The sequence below is a fragment of the Acanthopagrus latus genome, chromosome 23, assembly GCF_904848185.1.
Source record: "Acanthopagrus latus isolate v.2019 chromosome 23, fAcaLat1.1, whole genome shotgun sequence".
In the NCBI taxonomy this organism is placed as follows: domain Eukaryota; kingdom Metazoa; phylum Chordata; class Actinopteri; order Spariformes; family Sparidae; genus Acanthopagrus; species Acanthopagrus latus.
This window is the reverse complement of record NC_051061.1, coordinates 6,030,942-6,051,717: the sequence shown is the minus strand read 5'-3', so window position 1 is coordinate 6,051,717 and position 20,776 is coordinate 6,030,942. Positions and strand designations below refer to the sequence as shown.

The 20,776-nt window shown below is 39.7% G+C and overlaps 2 protein-coding genes across 7 annotated transcripts; one reads left to right on the top strand and one right to left on the bottom strand.

Annotated features, from left to right (window-relative positions):
• Nucleotides 1-212: 212 nt before the first annotated feature.
• LOC119014459 lies at nucleotides 213-11,433 on the top strand. Of its 4 annotated transcripts, none has more exons than XM_037089665.1 (14): nucleotides 213-838; nucleotides 2,284-2,427; nucleotides 2,578-2,696; nucleotides 3,142-3,310; nucleotides 3,440-3,558; nucleotides 4,623-6,246; nucleotides 6,581-6,691; nucleotides 6,873-7,048; nucleotides 7,248-7,342; nucleotides 8,515-8,645; nucleotides 8,791-8,971; nucleotides 9,495-9,642; nucleotides 9,870-9,968; nucleotides 10,354-11,390. In XM_037089665.1, the coding sequence occupies exons 1-14, from the start codon at nucleotides 298-300 to the stop codon at nucleotides 10,375-10,377; spliced, it is 3,681 nt and encodes a 1,226-aa protein (XP_036945560.1). In that variant the 5' UTR covers nucleotides 213-297; the 3' UTR covers nucleotides 10,378-11,390. The 4 variants fall into 4 exon arrangements, with proteins under 4 accessions (XP_036945560.1, XP_036945564.1, XP_036945562.1 ...); XM_037089669.1 differs by having other exon boundaries at nucleotides 214-838; nucleotides 9,870-9,899; nucleotides 10,354-11,433; XM_037089667.1 differs by having other exon boundaries at nucleotides 214-838; nucleotides 9,830-9,968.
• Nucleotides 10,437-19,147, bottom strand: zgc:65811 (uncharacterized protein LOC393524 homolog). Of its 3 annotated transcripts, none has more exons than XM_037089674.1 (9): nucleotides 19,001-19,147; nucleotides 18,661-18,768; nucleotides 17,845-17,950; nucleotides 17,623-17,720; nucleotides 15,808-15,882; nucleotides 15,604-15,705; nucleotides 14,572-14,667; nucleotides 14,222-14,305; nucleotides 10,437-12,759 (listed from the first exon to the last, which is right to left on the bottom strand). In XM_037089674.1, exons 2-9 carry the CDS (start codon nucleotides 18,724-18,726, stop codon nucleotides 12,544-12,546), a joined length of 843 nt encoding a protein of 280 aa, XP_036945569.1. In that variant the 5' UTR covers nucleotides 18,727-18,768; nucleotides 19,001-19,147; the 3' UTR covers nucleotides 10,437-12,543. The 3 variants fall into 3 exon arrangements, with proteins under 3 accessions (XP_036945569.1, XP_036945571.1, XP_036945570.1); XM_037089676.1 differs by having other exon boundaries at nucleotides 10,437-11,660; nucleotides 19,001-19,146; XM_037089675.1 differs by having other exon boundaries at nucleotides 18,661-18,812; nucleotides 19,001-19,133.
• Between the last annotated feature and the right edge of the window lie 1,629 nt (nucleotides 19,148-20,776).

The following is a 20,776-nucleotide window of genomic DNA, read 5'->3' as shown; positions in this document are numbered from 1 at the left end:
AATCCCGTCATGGCAGTGGAAGTAAAGCAGCAGAAAATGTAAACACTCTGTTAAAGCTGAAAACTGTACTGGAGTGCAGTTCTTGAGTGTGTAGCATATCCAGTCTCCTCTCTTCTCCACACTGATGACTTGAAACCTGGCACATAAAAACAGTACATTTGAAAAAAATGATAGGGCGGCAGGTAATGCGCATGCGCAGGCTAATTGAGGCCAATTAATGGACAGGTGAAGTCAACAAAAACCGTGCTGCGGTCCACTCTGTCCCAGTTACTCGGTGCAGAGAAAGTCTTAATTGCAATGCATTTAAACCAAAACGGATACTACTTTGGTGTCCTTCTCATTTACACCATCACAACAATAACTTTACCTTCGGTGGGCAGGTGTGAGCCCACTTCTCCCTCCAAACCAAGCTCTCATTTGGCTCAACATAATGAAAGGAGCGTTTTAGCGACCAGAGGCCTCACTCGTATCTCCGACCGAGGAGGAGACAGACAGCGGCCACAGCTCGACTCCATACAGAGAGGAGAGTCGGGACCTCTCCCGCGCTTTCAGCACTTTGAAAACAGGGAAGGGACACGGAGAAAAAATCCTGGAGGGAGGCCTGCACGGACCCTTAGTCCCAAAATGTCGTCTTTGTCGTCTTCCAGTACCAGTTTCAAAAACCGTGACAAACTGAAGGAAGGCAAAGGGGAGAGGATGTTTACCTTAACTAACCCCCAAGAGCACGTCTGTAGCGAAGGGAAAAGTAAGCCCGTCATCCACGGAAAGTTTTACATTCCTGGTGAACTTGCAGCTAACATCCCTAATGCGGGCTACCAGTCAGATTCTGCTGTTTCAGGTAAGCTACCTGCAAACTTCCCAGAATTCCCTCCTTGTCTTCTTCTTCTTCTTCTTCTTCATGTTTTTTGAGTAAACAATAAAGTGGTGTGCTACCTTTCCACTATTACTGGAAAAATGACACAAAATGTACAGAATACAAGATGTTTTTTGCATGTAATACCTTTGGTAAACTGATCTGACAATGTCCTGTTTAAGTCCTATCTATCTCACTGAAATGCTCCTTTTTAGGTGATTGTGTCTCATTTAAGGGGCACTATATAGTTTGAGATGAAACTCACACACTTTTTTTCCCTTCTCTGCTTGTCCCTGCAAGGCTGTAATGTGTCTTGTCTTAAACTTGACTAAAACCCTGTACAATAACCCAGATTGGTGCATTTTTTATCTCATATCTCTCACTTCCATCTGTAATGCTGATGTTGTTGCAGAATTCTAGTTTATGCAGATTGTATGCAAATGTGTTTAATTGATGATTGACTGACAGTCTAACAATTGATTACCGGGTAATCAATAAGAATATATGAAATATGGTTGACGCGTTCTATGTTCGATACAAAAGCAGGGTAGGCCACATAAGGAGTTAAAAGAACAGATGAATTAAGTAACACAAATAATGACCTTATTTTAAATGCAGAGCTCTTGTCTTGCAGTTTGAACAGGTCCAACAAAATCCTCCCCTATCTAAGGCTACAACATTTCTAAAATGGAATAGCCTACATCTTCTCATACTATTGTTTTTTTTGTTTTTTTTTTGATTTTCATATATTCATTATTTTGTAAATTGAAAGAAGATACTTTTATGTTTGTGTGCCCTTTGGATTGTCAGTTAATATAATTTGAATTTGTGAAATTCTTAACTGCAATTCATTGTTCACTGCCTAATCATTAACTTTCTGTTCTGTTTAGTAGCAAATTTAGCGTATTTTATAGTAAATTAATATGAAAATGTGCTTTTAACTTCTTGGTTTGGAACAAGAAACACATTGCTGCTGTCAAGTTTTGTTTCCGTGTCACAAGTTGTTAGTGTTCACTAAACTGGCAGAGATATGAAGACACTGGCTACTTAATATGATAATAAATATGGATTGCAGCACATCAAAAACGGATACAGACTGCACAATTGTCATCTATTTTTTTCACATGGGACTTGAGACAGCTGTGCAGTATGTTTACAGCTGACAATATGCCACACAAATATCAGGTGGGTAGTGACTTTCATCATCCTTGCATATTCTTTTACTTACAGTGATTATGCATACAGGGTTTTTTGCACATTCATTAGTAATTCAAGGACAATTCTAATCACAATATGATTAAAATTGTATTTGTTCTGAATCTGAAATCAAAAGTGGAGACCTAACTATTTGCCCCTGTTCCACAAAAATGGAGACACCAACACTGTATCCTGTGTGTGTTATCACTCTGAGGTGGTTTGTTTTTGTTTAGCTGGCCAGGAGAGGACTAGAGGTCAGCAGTTCAGCTCTTCAGAGGAGAGCTGGCAGAGGATGCAGCCTGTGGTGGAGTGTGGAGATGACGCCATGACCCTCACTGTCAGGAGGAGACGAGCTGTACAGCTGCTGCTGGACCGGGGTGAAGTTTCTCCTTTTACAAATACTACAGCTTTGTGTCTGGGACAATGATATTATACGTGTCTGGAATCTGAATTAAGAGCTACAGTATTGCAGTTTATTTCTTCATAAGATTGAAGTTAAATTTTTCTTTTGGTGTTTTGTGTTTTAGTGAATGAGTCATCGTTGCCCCTGTCCCAGCTGCCGCCTGACTGTGGCTACTCTGTTCATACCACATGGAGAGACCTCAGTTTCATGGCTCCGTATGATGCCTGCCATGTAACGCAGGAGGTATGGGAGCTATAAATGTATTTTGTATAACACATACTCAAGTACAGATTAGTTTATCATGTAGACTTAAACCAACCAGCTAGTGCTGGCTCAGGGTCTCTGCTTATTTTGAGTGTCAAAGTCACTGAGGGTCTGATATAAAATGAGCTGTTTTCCCATCATTGTCTTCACAGGGAGTAGCACTGTTCTCTTGCACCAAACATAGTCTTATTTTTGCAACAGGGTTAAGATGAATCATTTCAACTGGAATGACTCAGTGCACTCTTATGTCATTTTCAGAAGATAGTTAGGGACTTTCATGGATTGTTGTGACTCATATTTGTAATTTTCATTTAATGAGGAAGACTTGTTTCTTAATTATAGACATGTCTTCTGTAATGGATGTGAAATGTCTTAGCCAACAGCGGTAAAACTATAAAAGAATGCTGTCAAAACATGTTTTCAGGATGACAGCTATGTGTTGCCTCTGCTGTGGAGGGGAAGTCCAGTCAAGATGTCCTGCCCAACCTCTCACCTCCAGCCTCAGGCCCCCCCACCCTCCCTCTGCTGCTCCCAGTCTGGTATGACAATCAAAGTGCAGAGACTGTCTACAACAGAGGAGCTGAGGATAAATGGTAAACACACAAATTAAATGTCACTTTAAAGTCTGATAGCACTCAGTTCAGTCTAATGGTCCTCTACCTCTCCAGGTTTTCCAGACTTTTACAAAATAAATGATGTTAGTTGTTTCCTCTTAACTAAAGTCAGAGGAGAATGGACCCCTGTGGTGGTGTTGGCTGAGAAGTGTGGCTACACTCTGGACAGACGAGATGCAGAGATGGTTATCGCTGCTCCATTTATGACGTGTGGCATCACAGTGAAGGTGATTTTCAGAAAAGATGCTATTAATGACACATTAGAAATACATTTTCAGCGCTTGGAAGTACAAAACTATGTTCTATTAATGCCCCCTTAGCACATTTCTCCTAATATCTGTAAGGAGTTGAAAATGTTAATTGATGTTATTGATCACTCCACAATTATTTCACGGTGAAGGATAATAACCAAGAGTATATTACTAGTGTCACATGCCATTTAAAAAAAAAAAAAAAAAAAAAAGTTTTGTATTTATAAAACATTTAGAAACATTTTGATAAAAATTACTGAAGTGCAACCTCCAAATGATAATATCAAATAAATACAACTATTAATAAAATACAATAAACTAAATAAATTAAATAGCTAATCATAAATTGAAAATAAACTTAAGACTGAACACAGAAAATCTAATGAGTTTTAGAGTATTTTTTTTTTTTTTAATAAAAACATGCATAGACACTTTTAAGACCTATGATTTATACCATTAACTCCTAAGTATGGATATTACTTCCTTGCTAAATACTTCCAACTGAATATTAGTGTGCATGTTTGTTCTAAATAAGTTAATACAATATGTCTTGTTTGAGTATTTTATGAATCTGTAGTCTTATACTCCACTACGTGTCAGAGGCAAATATTGTACCTCATACTTCCGTAACATTTGGAAGCTTGTCACAAAGCTGAAAACGGGCTGTTTCTCTAACACCATGAAAAGTTAACCATATATACGTGATATACGTTGTTCTCACAGGACAGCAACACCACAAACATATGAAGATCTCAAAGTATATGACACATCGCTGTAGAATCAACCATCCGGCAGTGTATATAAAGTGGTTGAAAATTAGCTCAACCTTTAAACATCTACAGAGGTAAAACATTAATGCAGCAGTAATACCAATCTAACCTAAATCGCTAGTATATACTTTATATTTTAACAAGTCATATTTTGACTTTTACTTGTAGTGAAGTATTTCCACAGTGTGATATTGGTGCTTCTACTAAAGTACAAAACACTGAATACTCCTGTTCTTACACAGAAAATCTCTACTCTTTTTTTCCTTTCAGGATGAAAAATACACACTTGTTCTTCAAATAGGAGATGAGACTTTCACATTAGCCTGTCCGGTCTCTCCTCTGGAATTACTCCCACCACCCCATCAGCCTCCGGTCAGCAGCCCTCATCATCCAACCAGAGTGCCAACAGAGCATGTGCCAGAATCCCTGGAGCCTGTTCCATGGGCTCCACCTTTCTACTTGGCCCCACCTTACTATCCCCACCCTACATATCACCGCAAGTATCCTGTACATGATGCATATGACCCCACTACTCCCTCATCAACTCCTGAACCTACATTTGGTCAGCAGCCAACACTTCCTACTGATGATTCCCAGCCAGGCTATCAGCACGACTACTCACACCAGGTTCCTGTCGGGCAGTATTACAAGCATTTTGGTGTCCACAGTTCTCGGTTATCCACAGATCATGTGGAGGATTCAAGTGAGGTGTTCCCAGATCTGCAGCAAAAGCAAGAAACTGCTGTCTTTGGTTTCTCTGATAGACACAGCGCTACACATTCTCCCTCCTCGGATACAGGCTCTCTAATTCATGCTGAAGCACCTCCTCTCCAGCCTCCGAACCATGCCTTCAATCAATACTATCACTACTACCACCACCCCAAAATCCCTCTTCATGACCCACATCAAGACCCTGATCTAGGACCTGAGGTTCCATCTATAACTAATCCTCAAAACCCTGAATTTCCAGTGTTAAACCCTAGCATCCAAAAGTTGGAGGCTCTCAATACGTTTAACTCAGATGAGCTCCATCAGCCTATGCCTGAGGCTACCTCTTATCCTTATACCCCTCCGACAACTACACCTCATCCTCCACAGCGGTATCCATACCACTACTATTACTTTCCACATATTGCTAGGGGCGAGGCAAAAAGATCAGTTCCTCTCAACCTGGACTCACCTGCAGAAGTGGATATCGGAGTTCATCCACTTCCTCGCTCATCAGCAGTTCATGACGAATCCATCTTACATCCTTACACACATCAGCGGAACACAAATAAAATGATAAGCTTGAAAAAATATAGCCCTGAATGGTTCAAACATCCTCTTTTGTTGGACGAAGATGGTGTAAAGGACATGCCGGAGCCTCCTGAACAGCCCTCTCCATCACCCAGTCACAACCTTCCTCCTCACCTATACTCCTACCACCCGTATTATCACTCCTATCAGATGTATAATGGACCTGAGAGGTTACATAGCACCAACAATCACGTGTCTCAAGCTTCATTTAAAGAAGCTTTAGACCCTGTTCTTCAAGAATCCCCCTCTCGACCGCAGCCTCAAACAACCACTCCACCTACGAAATCAGTAGATGGTGATCACCATGGCCCCCTGTTTCCTTACTACTATTATCACCAGCTCTACCAGCCACCTCACATGTCTGCAGACAAACAAGAAGAACAACCTGCAGGCAATATGAACTCAAAATCAACATCTGACTACAGCCAGACTGATTGGCTGGATCCTGCCGCTGAGGCAGGGTATCGTATCATTCCTCAGTCAAGACCCTTTCATAACATCTATTCCCATGATATCGCTCAGCATCATCCATATGATCCTTTTGGGCATCCTAATGGAGAAAGGGAAGATGAGAGGCTGGATGGTGAAATTAAAGGTAAATAGTGATGTAGAAATTCCAGCAGCTGTAAAATCCTGTGATGTTTAGCTGCCTGTAAGTGTTTGACCTAATGGATAAGACGTATTTTTCAAATGTAGCGTTTGGAGTCTTGACTTCAGATCACCACAAGGGGGCAGAACATTATTCTACTTGTGGTGTTTGCTTGTGTGAGCACACAAAACCATATTCCTCTTGACTATGTTGAAATGGTAGTGAATCATGGTAAAGATCTTGTCTCTGGTTCTGGCTGTAACTAGACACATGTATGGAATATATTCTCTCCTCTCTCGTGGTGTTGAAAAGAGCCTTTCATTTTACTCCCTGTGCTCAGATCAACTGAAGGCCAATCCATACACTCCCTCTGCCTCACCCTGTGGCCTTGGCCCCGTGTCAGATTTCGACTGCATCGTCTCTTCAGGCTGCTGTTCGTACCCTGTGGAGGGTGAGTCGCTCCCCCACAGATCCTGTCAACACATGTCTTTACAAGAGGATTGGCACTAAAGAAAATGATGCGTGAGCTGTTGTGCTACAAGCCGACGCCCAAGCTACAGAACTGGAAATGAGTAATGGTTTGTCAGCTTTGCTTATATATGAAATATTTTTTTCACTCTGTGTGTAAACAGACTGCACCATGGGACAGCATTTGATCTTTGCAGTGCCTGACTCTGTGGTGGAGCCCACAGTTGCCCCTCCAGCTCACCCCTCTGAGGTCAGTGATGAGTCCTGCACACTGCAGAGGCTGACCTCTGACCCCGACATCTACATTGTCCCTCTGGATGGCTGTGGAGTCAACAAGCATGTAAGGCACACTCCTTTCGCATGTACATCAGGTACTGTAGTGCTAGATAAGATGCAAACAGATGTGATGATGCTTCTGAGAGTGATTCAGTTTTAATGTGGCTTGATACGGATGCTTTGACTGAATTAGACTGTTGCTTTGTGACATTACATAAACCTTTTTCTTTCTTTTTTTTTTTCATATATTATATGCTTGTTAGGTGTTTGGTCAGACAGTGGTTCATCAGTTGGAAGTGAATGGGGTCCATTCTCTTCAACAAGGTCATAGTTCTGTGCATGAGAACTTTCCTGTCAGGTATGTTTTTTTTTTTTTGTTTTTTTTTTAAAAGGAAAAGGGTTTTGTAAATTTGGTTTATTCAGAATAAGAAATTACCTTGACTTCAATGGGACAACATCTGAAACACCTTTTAAACTACTGACAGGAACGGTCTTAAAATGTATTTTTCTGCCCCTGTGGATTTGGGAGTTGAATTGGAGTTGCTATCAGAGAGAAAATAGTTAGTAGTTGGTAGTTAAATAGTAGTTTGTGTAGGTAGTTGGTTACAACTTAAGTTTTGCACCCTCAATGTGATGCATGGACACAGCCTGATACTAAATGCAATAAACAATATTGCATGTCATACAGCTTCACAGGCACCTAAAGTCGTCAATCAGGTCATGGTTGGTTGGTTAATGATGGTTTTTTACTGATTATAAAGAGTCTGAATTTTGCCTTGAGCCTTTCTACATAAAACATGATGGGTGTGACGGGCTCTGAGGCCTCTCAGGTTAACGGCCACGTCAAAGCATAAATTAGACATTCCTTCAACAACGTAAATTTCCAGAACAACCATATACATTGTTTTGGGTTGTTTTGTTTTTTTTCCACTGGCCTGCATGTTTTTAATGACCCTGGCTGTGTGGTGCAAATTATTTCTGCTGGGGTTTTGTTTTTGTTTTTTTTTTGTTTGTTTTTTTTGTTTGTTAGTTGTGTTTTTCATTTTATTTTCTCACCCAGAATGCACTGGAATCAATTGGAGGCTTTCCACAAAACCTATACAGACAGTTGAGTCAATTGCTATATTAAAAAAATATTTATGATATGTCTACTTATTTTTGACTTGCACGAATTGAAGCTGTTAATTGCCATTGTGCAAGAAAGAATAAACAGTCCAATGCTAAACTCAAATGAAACCAAACCGAAATCACAATCTCTCAAAGTGTCAACTAGAGTTAACACAAGTTACTGCAGTTGCTGGAATTACAATACAGAGTTGCAGATATGCATTTCTTTTTCTTTTTTTTTTTTTTTAAATCACTGCGCTGTCAGGAAATCAGAAAATAATGTGATGCATAGCTATATGACATGAAATAATTGCATTTCTGTATGTCAAAGATGCTCAGCTTCGTTTGGGATGACATGCACTGTGTTAGCTTTGTCTCCATGGCCTTATATTATATACATCAGCTGCCTGTGTTTATCCATAGGTTGATGGTGGAGTGTAGTTCATCCCCAGGTTCTCCAGGTGAAGTGAGGGTCCATGTGATGGATCAACCCCCTCCACCTCCTTTTCACTCCACCCCAGCCACAGTCACTGTGCAACTGAGGATTGCTACAGGTGATGGTCTTCTGTTTCCTCTCGACATTTTCATCAAGCATGCTCAATTCAGCAAGTAGATGTCATGGCAACAGCTGCCGTCCACTTTTACTGGACGGACTCTGCATTTTTAATAATGTTCTGATATTCTTTCTCTACCTCGTAGATGAGTCGTTCACCAGCTTTCACCCAGAGGCTCACCTGCCTCTTGCTGTCCTGAGAGGCACACCGGTTTATGTGGAAGTGAGCCTACTGGATCCCCCAGAGCATAGCCTGGTGCTGCTGGTTCACTCCTGCCTGGCCTACACTCAAGCACCATACACCAGCTGGATGCTTGTTTATGATGGGTGTGTTCTACAAAGATAAAAGATTAACATGCCTTACCATGTGTATTGAGATCACTGTTGGCAGCTTAAGATATGAGGATTGAGGACACTGACTGTTTGACTAGAATGCCTCGTGTTTGTTGAGTGACAATTTGTTTTATATACAGTATTAATATTCATAAATGTATTTATAGTCAGAAAGCTCAAGACTTATAAGAACACTGATTCCATGTCTCTAATATTATGAGCTTTTTTTTCTTATACCAATATAGCTTGTATTATTTGGGTGAAATCTTGCAGCCATGCAAAATGCTATCTGCTACATGTTTTGTGATGCTGAGCAATAAGAACACAAGTGATTTTCACACAGGTATAAGCATGGCGAAGAGGAAGTGGCCACTCTTCCCAGTTAAAGTATGCTCATCATTCTGGTCATTAAGTGCAGGCTGTGATAAGTTGGCGCTACAAGGACAGTTTATGCATGTTGTCATTTGCTCCTTTTTTTTCTCAGTTGTAACTGTCATTTAACCACTCTGTTATTTAGCTGTCCCAGCCACACTGACTCACAGCTACTTCCCTCCCCACACCCCAACCACATCCAGAGGATCATGACCTCGAGATTCTCGTCTCTGCACTCTCAAAATCCCACCGATAGGAGTAATGAAAGATATACTCACCTGGAGGACACTGAGGTACTGCCCTGTTAACCCTCTTCTACAAGTAAACGTGTATTCTCATTAATGAAGCAACTCATAATGAAATTCTTTTAGATTCAGGCTGGCTGGAAACTTTGAGACACAATTAAGTCCATCCATAATGGTGGTGACATGTGGATTTGTTTAGTAAAATCCCTGTTGCCTTTGACTTTTGTCCCTTCAGATCTTCTTCTCCTGCTTGACAGAAGTGTGTTCTGCTACAGATGGAGACTGCACTGTCGGCTGCATCAACAGTAAGCACGACACAGTGGAAACACAAAGAAGAAAGTGAGGAGCGGTCCAGTAATTTCAGGAGGCTTCTTGTATGTTCATTAGAAGTATATTCATTATAATTAGAGTTGTGGGTTTAAGACCTAATGAAAATTGTCCCTTCATGTATAAATCCTACAGCCACAACCGTTAATGTGTTCACTGAGCCCTTTATACACAAACACTGCAGATTGGTTCCTTTTGATTCCACTATATAGTGGCCACATAATCATCTATCCCATTATCTAACAAAGTCATTATTTCACTATGCTTTGCATAATTTGCAATGGCTTTACAAACACAATATATCATAAAAGTAACGCTAATTAAGGCTACAAAGTAATCTAAAATGAAACATGTTATGAACATGTGAACATGTGATTCATCAGCTTTGGCCTCACAGATATAAAACTACATTAACTTCTTTTATCCTCGTAGGTCCCAACGGAGACACGTTGCTGAAATAAAGACACTTTTACACAACTGCACTGTTTTTGTTTTATGGAAATAACAGACAAGTCTTGAAGAGGGGAAAATCCCTCTGGAATATTTATTTAAAAAATGTGAACTTTAAAACAATATAGTGCAATGCAATAGAAGTACAAAAAGAAAACAAGCATTTCTAGACATTGAAGTGTTTTTCTAAAGAGGACACTTAGTTTACTTCTATTTGGTCACAGGAGCTTTTGGCAGGAACTGCTACATGAAGAAATGAAAATGTTTTTTCTTTGATTCCAACCAGTGTTCACAGGATAGTTGCCCTTTACAGCTTGAAATAATTTGACATGTGGTTAAACAGATTCTAAAGATGGAGAAAAGTCTGCAAAATGTTTGTCACACACAAAATGTTTGTCACACACATTTATTTTGTAGACCACACTGTCTACAAAATAAATGAAATGGAATTTCTGCAATAGTCTAGAGATGCACTAGTTAGAAATTGATAGTAAAAACTTAAGTGACGCTATCTTTTTAGTGAAGCTTATGAAACGATTTCAGTGGATTTGAAAGAAAAATGGCCCCTCTGCATTTAGAGCCAAATCTTTAAACACAAACGCTAATTTTTAACTCTTCCACATGCAGCAACAGACGAGCACAACAAATCAGCAGCAGTGTTAAAGAACTGCTGTCATAATTGTGCAACCCAACTACTCAAAAGTGTAACAGACATGTGGGAGTTGGATTTAAAGTCTTCCATTCTCTGCGCATTTATTAGACGGATGTGTTCTCAGCCTCAGATTACTTATCGTATGCCCATGATGATTTAGAGGCCTGTCAGGCGAGAAAGCACATGCTGTCAAGCTGTGACAGTTTCTAGTTGGATGAATAATGGCTAATTATAAGAAACACCCATTCCACCAGGAGTTGCTGCATGAGATATATAAAATAATTAAAAAAGGCACAATAAGATACTGATGGTTGTCAACAGCATTGAACAAGCAGGTATTTTGTTCCCTCAAACAGGTAAAAAAAAATAGCACAATGTAACATTGGGATAAAAGAAATGCAATTTTAACACTAGATCAGATCTAATGTGATCAGTAGTTCACATGCAGAGAATCTGTTCACATTTTCTGCTGGTTGAGCCTGAAGTCCAGCGATGGTCTTTGTGGATGAGGCAGAGGAGGGTAAGGGTTGGAAACTGCATCATCTTCTTAGTACACATTTGTGTAGTACGCAGTGTACTCCTGATGGACTTTCTTGAGTTGTGTTATGAGGATAATGGTGCAGATCAGGGCAGTAATCTGTCATGCAGACACAAAAGGAAAAGTAGGGGGTAAAGAGAAAGGATGGGACAAAGAGCTGTGTGGGGAACGGCCTGCTTCCTCCCCATCACCTCCTTAGAATGAGTTAGGGTGATAGAGCGAGGGTGCACTTACAAGCCCATGCTACCAATCTGCACAGCCACAAAAAGAGAAGCTTGTTGGAAATTAAAAAAAAGGTAAAAATGTCAATGTTCAAGTACATTTGAAGGAAAAATCCAATCCTGCATGCATTTGTACACTCAAGTGCATTTTTTAATTTTTTTTAAATGCAAAACACCCCAACACACACAGATGAACATGTATGTATATACATGATATATGCCACTTTCCTCACTGGTCGGACAGTTAAAGGACAATTTAAAGCCAATGGTAGTTTAGTTTATGTTGCTTGAGGTTGCTGTCACACATACACAAATCCTGCTGAATATGGGCAGTGCAGGATGTGAGGCACACGTGACTGACCTGTTGCGACTGCAGCTTTGCTGGTCAAATTTTAAAGTTGAACTCTGAATGGAAGTGAATGTGAGGCGACTGTTGACTTTTTTTAATGTGAACAATTTCTAAATGATCAGCTCAATAAGCTAACAGCCATTGTTTTTTAATTTAAATGTGGCTACTGTCAAATCCCTGTGCTGTAGCTGTGTGTGGAAAATCTTGACATATCAGCATTTGGCTAATAACCTGCAGGATTAAAAATAAAATACAAACGCTACAGTTCCAACAGATGGAGACATGTTAAAATTGTGCTTTTTTTTAGGCTGGATTTTTCCATCATAAAGGTAGGTGAAGACACCATGCAGAGAAGAGAATAGAATAAAATGAAAACAGCAGGACGATGAGAGTGAAGACGGTCATTAGTGCTCTAAGACTGAGCCACAGGGATGTTAGCCACAGTGAGAGGAGTGAAAATGACCGGGTCCTGGTCAGGGTGGGGGTTTGAGCTGGAGACGAGCTCATGCTGGGGTGGTTGAGGGTTAGCCAGGACAGAAGTGGAGTGAGTCAGGATGATGTACTGAGGAGATGAGGAGGACTGACGCAATTTGTTACTGAGGATTGAGCTGCAAATCACAGCCATGATCTTAACAAACCAAAGATTGGGAGAATCAAAGAGTGGAGGAGAAGTTGAACACAAGGAAGGGGAGGGGTGCAGAGTAGAACATGGTCACCAACTTTATGAACAAAAAGGGCAAAAGACACAAATATGCATGTCTATAGGCAAGTGACTTATTGGAGCATCTTTTTTTTGGTCTCCATTTGGTTTCCTCTGGGCTGTTTGAATTTAATTTTCTTATAATCGAGCACCGAATAGTTATACAGTACATGACCTACTGTGTTCTAGACAGGGTACAGTGTATAGAACTATCAATGAGGCCAATTATTTTTGCCTGACAATTTTCAAAGCACTGAGCGGTGAACACAGGAAGAGTTGTGGTACTGACGATTCAGAATGTGGTTTCACTTACAACAAAAGGAAGAGCTTCCAGCCATGTTAACAGCTGTGTGAGACTTACTTTAAGTTAACTGCTAACATCAGAACTGTAACATGCTCACGATAGCCATGCAAACATGCAAATGTTAAGCAGCTATAATGTTTACGATGTTCACCATTCACTATTTCGAACATGCATTCATGGTTCTGATAGGATAACTTCTATAAAGACTTTGCTGATCCCCTGATCTACCAGCAGGTAGATATATTTGGTCCAAAGTGAAATGTTGCATTATTATAGACAGATTTTCAAACAGGAGAGGGCGAGAATGGTGTGGAATGGACTTCAACTAATAGGTGCCTTTTTTTGGCTGAACAAAGCTGAATAAGTCTGGCAGACATTTTGCTGGTCGGGGTAGTCCACTAAACAACAAGAGGAAGAGAGATTTGACAAAAAACTGACATAACCACATTACACTGTTAACAGTTTGTATCAAGTGTAGGGAACGCAACCAATCAGAGGCAGAGTAGGCTCGGTCTTTCAAGGAAACCAGAGGGATCCCAAATAACACTGAGCTTTCTCGACAACCTTTGTCAAATTCACTATAGATACTCAAGCATCCCTGTAAGATCAACTGGAATTATTTGGTAATCCTGTAGTTACTCATCTGGTATGATCAGAGTCAACTATTTAATTAGTCCAGTACTAACAAAACGACTTCCCAACAGCTGTATGCTGCGTTTCATGTTAATTAGCAAATTTTGGATGATAAACTAAGATTGTTAATTTGAAGAATTATTTACTGGCTAAACACTAGAATGTAAGCAATCTCAGTGTAGCCACATTAACATGCACAGCTGTGCTGCTAGCATAGTTTTGTAAATAATCAGATTTAGATTAAAGTTTTGTTTTTGTCTAGTTTTTTTTTTTAACCCATTTTCAACTGTTTTGCAATAATTACAAGAATAACAAATTATTTTGTATTTGATACAAAAACATGTTTGTTTTTTTTAAAATGGGATTGTAAAATCTTTCTTGTTTGCCAGCCCATTTCAACCAAAAGAGTAACCGAAGTGTAGAAATGTTTAACCATACAAAACATTTTCCTACCAAAAGAGCTCCAGTTCCCACAAAGAGGCCCATCACCAGTGCCGCTTTAGAGTCAAAGACACTTGCGATGATTGCTGGACAGTTCTAAAGGAATACCAAGACAGGACAAAACTGTTAGCATCTTCTAATCTTTAGCTAACCAGGAGTATACTGTACACAATACAGCAGTTTAATTTCCAGGTTTAGAAAAAGATAAAGGATTAGTTTACTGAGTATTAAACAAAAGTCCCCTAACAAGCTATTATCAGGGTACACACAGTCCATTGAGTGTACCCTAATAATAACTCAAAGATGAACTGAAACCATTCAGAACTCAGAACAGCTCTATTCATATCTATTCACCAACTTACCGGCATGACAATCTTCTCAAAGAAGCCATCGGGTTTGGGACAGGTCTTTACAGCCATCTCAATCACTGGGATACCTGTCACTCCACAGCAGTGCAGCTACAGGGGACAGAGATGAGTAGTGATCACACACATAAGTCTCCTAATTCACTTACTGAGCAGAAAATCCTCATATTGATAGTTCACATTATATCATCAATATTGAGCCTGAACATTTTTTAACATGAAATATGACAATAAGAAAATAAATAGCCAAATGAATAAATTACATATAATATATAAATAAGGTAATGATTAGTTAAGTAATATTTAAATTCCACCATTATGGACATAATCACTGTATATATTCATAATGTCATAATGTCCCAGCCTCTAAGGTTATCATGTTCAACAACTGTTACCAGATTTAGCCAGTTAGCTTCTGTCAGCAAGAGCAACAACGCTGTCAAAGTATTTCTGACTGAAATTTCCTTTATCTAATAGGTCCATTATTTTTTGTGTTTGAGGTTTATATATTAATTGTGTAGCTTCCCAGTAGTGTTCCATATGCATCTAAATCAGAAAATTCCAATATTGGTCAAACTATGTGTGTTTTAGATTCAAAATTCTTTTTTTCCTTATTTTCCTTCCAAAAACTTGTTGCCCCTTCGTGACGAAAGTCTATTTCCCAGCCAATATTCTCGACTTCCAATCTAAATGCATCCCGGTGTGTCTACTTGGGAGAGCATGGACGCCCATAGCTAATTGATGTTTGTATGGCAAATCTGTGAACTTCACAACCAACTACAGTAGCTAATTTAACAACAAAAAAAGGAGCAGGCTCCTACTGCATGCTCACAAAGACTTGGATCCATGGACGCATATTGTATTTCATTAATTGGATTTAATGACTTTAATCATTTTACACAATTTATTCCTGATTATTTATTTCACAAGTTGCATAAGCACTGAGTTCAAAACCCATCAAGACAAACAACAGGTTCGAGCGGCGCTGCGCTTTTCATCAGACCAGGAGGAAAAAGAGTTTGCTCTTACCGTGTTGTGGATGAATGTGAGAGTGACACCGATGACTGGGTCTCCATTTGTTAAATACAGAGCATACATGCTACTGTAGAACTCCGCAATGCTATACCCAACCTTCATGACGAAGATCAAAACACAACATCATGGTCAGTAATTCAAGGGATTTATTTTGTTTTTCATCCTGTAATCTGCAATATTGTTCTCGTTCCCCCTCACCTGATCCCTGTTGGCATAAGCGAGCACTCCGAGGACAACTTCAGCTAAAGCCAGGATGGACAGCAGGACGGAGAACTGGAAGGAGAAACCAGATTAACACCTTAATCAAACATGCTCATGAACTGATAAACACACGGGAAAAGGCAAACTAACAGCACAAGGGACACTTGTTCCACAATTTTGTCCCACTACGTTGCGTGTGCACCAAAACAACATGTAAATGCGCACTTGTTTTTGTTTTCACCAGCAGGAAGAGCTTGTAACACAAACTTGTTATGCAAAATGAAATACAGTGAGAGCAATACTTTCCACACTTTTTTAATAAAGCATCTATAAAGGTTAGTTGCTATGTTAAAGCATGCTGAGGCAATACATAATCTATTCATTTCACTGGCCACTGAGGCAGGTCGACTGCAATTATTAACGACTAATGACCCCAACATGTACAAAATAGTAGGCGGTTTCATGAATGAGTGATCACAGTTTAGTCCCTATGTTTCAGTTGTCTTGAGCCTGAAATCAGCTTTATCTCCACTGTCCAAAAGCAGGTGTTGCAGTTTCTTTCTATGCTGAATTAGATTTCTGCGTTGCAAATCAGAGTTTTCAGCTGTGTGAAAGCCTACTTCCTCCCACAACACACAGGCCTTCTCAGCCTTCTGCCTCTGTGCTGTGTGCTAGTTGAGGAATGCCTCTGAAATTTTCCCACAGGGGCACCATGAAATAAAACTGGAACATACTAATAAACATGAAATAGGAGAAAATACAAAAACACCAGTCTTGGTGCATAAAAGCGTGTTAATCTCGTCACCTTCAGTAGGGATAACAAATAAAAACAAGACAAAGTGGAGAACCCCAAAGATTCAGAGAGCTCACTTAAGGCAGAGCTCTGAGTAACCAACAGATCTCTTTACAGTCCTCCCACGCATCCGTTAGTTTCCTGCCTTTGAGCTGTGGAGGCTTGTTAACATGAAACTGGAATTGTTTCCATACTTTGTGGTTAAAATTCTCGCCTGCATGCATCGGGAAGTACAGTTAGGATACTTACAACTTCTGTAATTGCTTTAAAACCTGAACCATAGCTACTTCTTTACAGTTATGGAACAATCTACAGACTGAATTTAAACTTCAGAATGTTGTACCACTGAATTGTTATTAAATTATGGATTAAAGTCTGTATGCAAATGATTTGAATGCGCTTTTGCCCTTATAACTCTATGTTGCTGCTACAGGCTAACAAATGATCTTGGCACAACAAAAGGAACTAAGCAGTAAAGGGCACAACGGAAGCTTTCTAACAGAGGACTGTGTTCAGACGTCAGCTGTCAGTGGGTTTGATGTTGTGGCTGATCGTATATACTGGTTTAAAGTGCTCCGCCTACTTGACATGTGACATCACATCTGCCCATAGGCAGGCACTTGGCTCATTTGGAGAAGTAAAAGTAGCAATACTGCACTGTATAAATACCCTGTTTCAAGTAAAAGTGCTTCCCTTTAGCTTAAACTTTGATAATACTGTGTACTAGTAATCTGAATGTGTGAAGGTAACTGGTAACATCATTAATCAAAGTGGAATTAAGGCACATGAAATTGAGGCACCACAACATTTTAGAAATATACTTGGATACTTTTCACCATTGCAACCGACCAGCTCCTTTCACTCACTGCTCCACATCTGATTGATGTAAGTGTCCTATAAATAATCTGACCTTTACATATACACATTGTGTCAGGCAGGCAGGAAATAAACAGCAAAATAGACATGGTCCGGGTGCAGCTTTACAAGGAAGTCACTGCGTGAGTGGAAAACCATCTCACCACTTGCAGAGCGCATATTTTCTGATTGCAGGTGCCGTAGTCTCCAAAGGACACCACAATCAGCATCACTGCCCCGAGGGCGATCAGCACAGTCACAGCTGATCAGAAAAAAAAGAGCGAGAGAGAGAAATTGAAACTTTTGACTGAATATGTATCCCAGGCTAAATACCTTCATGATGTCTTTTGAGATATGTCATAAATATTACAAACACATGTACCAACCCATGACAAATGCACTTGAATTGAGTTCCTCTATTTGGAAGATGCCTCTTGTGTTAGGGCTGAACCTCAGCCACAATCCGACGCCCAGGAAGACAAACCCCAACAACTGTTGACACAGAAATAAAGCAAAACCAGTTAGAAAGTGCAGCACACAAACCTTGTGACAGGTTTCACATCATAAAATATTCAAACCTCATATGTATTTCTTACTCTGTGGTTAAGACAGATGTTAGGATTGTGGACAGCTGGAGATCCTTTTTTTTTTTTTTACTAAGCTGTTTATTTTTTCTGTCACATTACTGCACAAAGCTCATGAAACTCTCAAAACATATAGCTGAATTGTATTATTTTCTTTTTTAAAAAGTAATGTTATTGTTTTTCTTTTTTATTCTTGTGTTTCTGTGAATCTTGAATCTTGTCTGTTGCAGCTCTTGCTTTGAAAATAAACCCTGAAAAAACACATACCACACAAAAATGTTCCTTGAGACAACAAGGTGCAGAATGACACCATCTGTGAGACAGCTATGTAAACCGTTTCAAACTGCAAACAGCACAACGAATCTCAATGTGCAAGACAGAACATCGGCACGCAGAAATAAGGTACATATGGAAATTGAGCAACAGGTCGCCCTGAGCTGGTGTTCAGCAGAAAACGAAACCTACTCAGAGCAACGACTCGCCGGGATGAACCCTGTAACGTCACCAAATGTGACCTACATGATAACACATACACCCCTCTTTTCTTACACAAATAGTATACACTCAGATCAAAGTCTAGGAAAATGTCATTTTTTAAACATACTTTGACAGACTTACCGCAAAGACAATGTTGAAGGCGATAAGGAGGTATTTGCAGCAGAGGCCACATCCGTCCAGTGCCATGATGATGAGCGGCGTTTGTTCTGCTTCGTCTACCTGACAAGTCTGTAAGGTCAGCAAACGAATTGCGTCACCGCGTCTGCAGGCCCCTTCCGTGGTTTTATATTAAAAAGACATATTGGAATACACACACGACGTCTTATAATTGACATATAAAATACGTGGTAAGCATTTGGTGAACGTTTTAAGAGCGCTGTTTCTTCAAAGACATCATGTTTAGCCTTGAACAATGTCGCAGCCATGCTAGATACGAGTTAACTTAAACTACAGTACGTACCTGTGGCTAACGAAGGATGTTGCTGTCCCTCTCGTCAGTCAGCCAGTCAAAACCAACACGCTACAAATTCTCAAAGTTGCTGCGTGCTCTTTTTCCTGCCTCGCATCCCTCGTGTCCCGCCTCTTTCACATTTCTCAGCGTTTTCATTGGCTGAGAGCCGAGACTGACACAAAGTAGCACCCATGAGCGGAGGAGCTGACGCTTCCGAGGGCGGGTACAGGAGAGAACAATTCAAGACGAAACGAAAGTTTAGGAAACGAGAGCTAAGGATGGATGAGTCACAGCAAACAATGAGTAGGGATCTGGATTTTTAACTCATCTGATGGGACAATAATTTATGGATACTTTCAGGGCCACACGACGCAGTTCTTCATCTTCATTTACGAATTTGTGTGCACAGAAAATGTAAACAAAAAATTGGCTACTTTACAGTTATGTTTCCTGTAATTATGAAACTTAAAACCCACGTGAGACTGAGAAAGGAAAAGAAATAAAGGACAGGAAATGCCCTGTGACATCATGTCCACTCGCAGAGACACATACAGAGGGTGCAAGGCACCCATGCAGTGTTTGTGTCACTAACTGTAAGGCTTTGTTGGTCTTATACATCCAAGTCATATCATTCTTTGAAATGTGTTGTATTTACATGATACTATAACGAAAATATAAAAGTGTGGCAACTCACTAGTGTCCAGATGGGACAGAGGGATATGCGCCTGCAATGTAAATACATAGCAATACATATAGTGCACAAAAGAAACACAATAAGAGCAAAAAGTGAGTGGTGATTATGAGACTAGAGTTCTTTTTTTTAACTGTGCATATTACTGTCTTGACTGAACTGAGCAAAATGAATTTCCCTAGTGGACAATAAAGTACATCTAACATGTATGATTAAGAAAAAAGACAATCAGAAAAATCTTATTTGCTTGCACACTCCAGCAGTACATATCTCCTGTAAGTGTTAATATATCAAAGTTGGGAGGTGCAGTCCACATTGTTGTTTTTGTGCAGTGAACACAAAACAGGGCTATTTTCACAAGTTCATTAAAGTGGTTTGAAGGTGTCGGTGGTTCCCTGAAAACTCAGTGAACACACATCATCAGAGATGTTTGACCCCACAGCTAATGGTGTTATCATGTCTGAGGGGACAGACATGATAACACCATTAAATTAGCTTGTAAAACAGAGATCTTATAAATTGAGATAACCCAGGTGTCTGGGAAGTAAAATGGCATACCTCAAAAGAAACAGAAACATAGTGTAAATGTGGCTTCTTCAAGCTTGCATGGAGGGCATTCAACTAATCTCAATTAATCCTTCATCTGTAAATTATTAGATCATGCTGGAATATACCCGAAACACTTTCCTGTGGTCCAAGGTTGCATCTTTAAATTCCTTGTTTTTAGTGCCAATGTATTGGTTGGTTGATAATATCAGATATATTGGTGTGGTAATATGTTGTCCAAAATGTGCTGATGTGAAAATTTGAAGAAAAAAACAACAACTTAAAACTTACACATTATAATGCCAAAAAAAGATAATTGGGGTATTTTATAACTATTCGATTCCCAGTGAGGTTTACTGTTTTAGTGCCCTTATATCATTCATGAGAGTAAAGTTTATTTAAAATATTCTGTCTCAGTTACGTAAAAGAATTTTGGTTGAAAACATAATTGTTTTGGCTGACTTCCTGTCCATTTCTTTTTTTTTTGGCCATTAGCAAACTCCTCCCCTCTCCCCATGCAACCAACACTTGCACAACTCCTTTCTTTA

Excerpts from the sequence above, each read along its gene's own strand:
- LOC119014459 (XM_037089665.1), top strand. The coding sequence starts at position 298 with ATGCATTTAAACCAAAACGGATACTACTTTGGTGTCCTTCTCATTTAC. Across the intron at positions 2,697-3,141 it reads CCTGCCATGTAACGCAGGAG|GATGACAGCTATGTGTTGCC; the intron begins GTATGGGAGCTA and ends ACATGTTTTCAG. Across the intron at positions 6,692-6,872 it reads CTGTTCGTACCCTGTGGAGG|ACTGCACCATGGGACAGCAT; the intron begins GTGAGTCGCTCC and ends GTGTGTAAACAG.
- zgc:65811 (XM_037089674.1), bottom strand. The coding sequence starts at position 18,726 with ATGGCACTGGACGGATGTGGCCTCTGCTGCAAATACCTCCTTATCGCC. Across the intron at positions 14,668-15,603 it reads TCACATTCATCCACAACACG|CTGCACTGCTGTGGAGTGAC; the intron begins GTAAGAGCAAAC and ends TGTCCCCTGTAG. Across the intron at positions 12,760-14,221 it reads TGGGAACTGGAGCTCTTTTG|ATCATGGCTGTGATTTGCAG; the intron begins GTAGGAAAATGT and ends TGGTTTGTTAAG.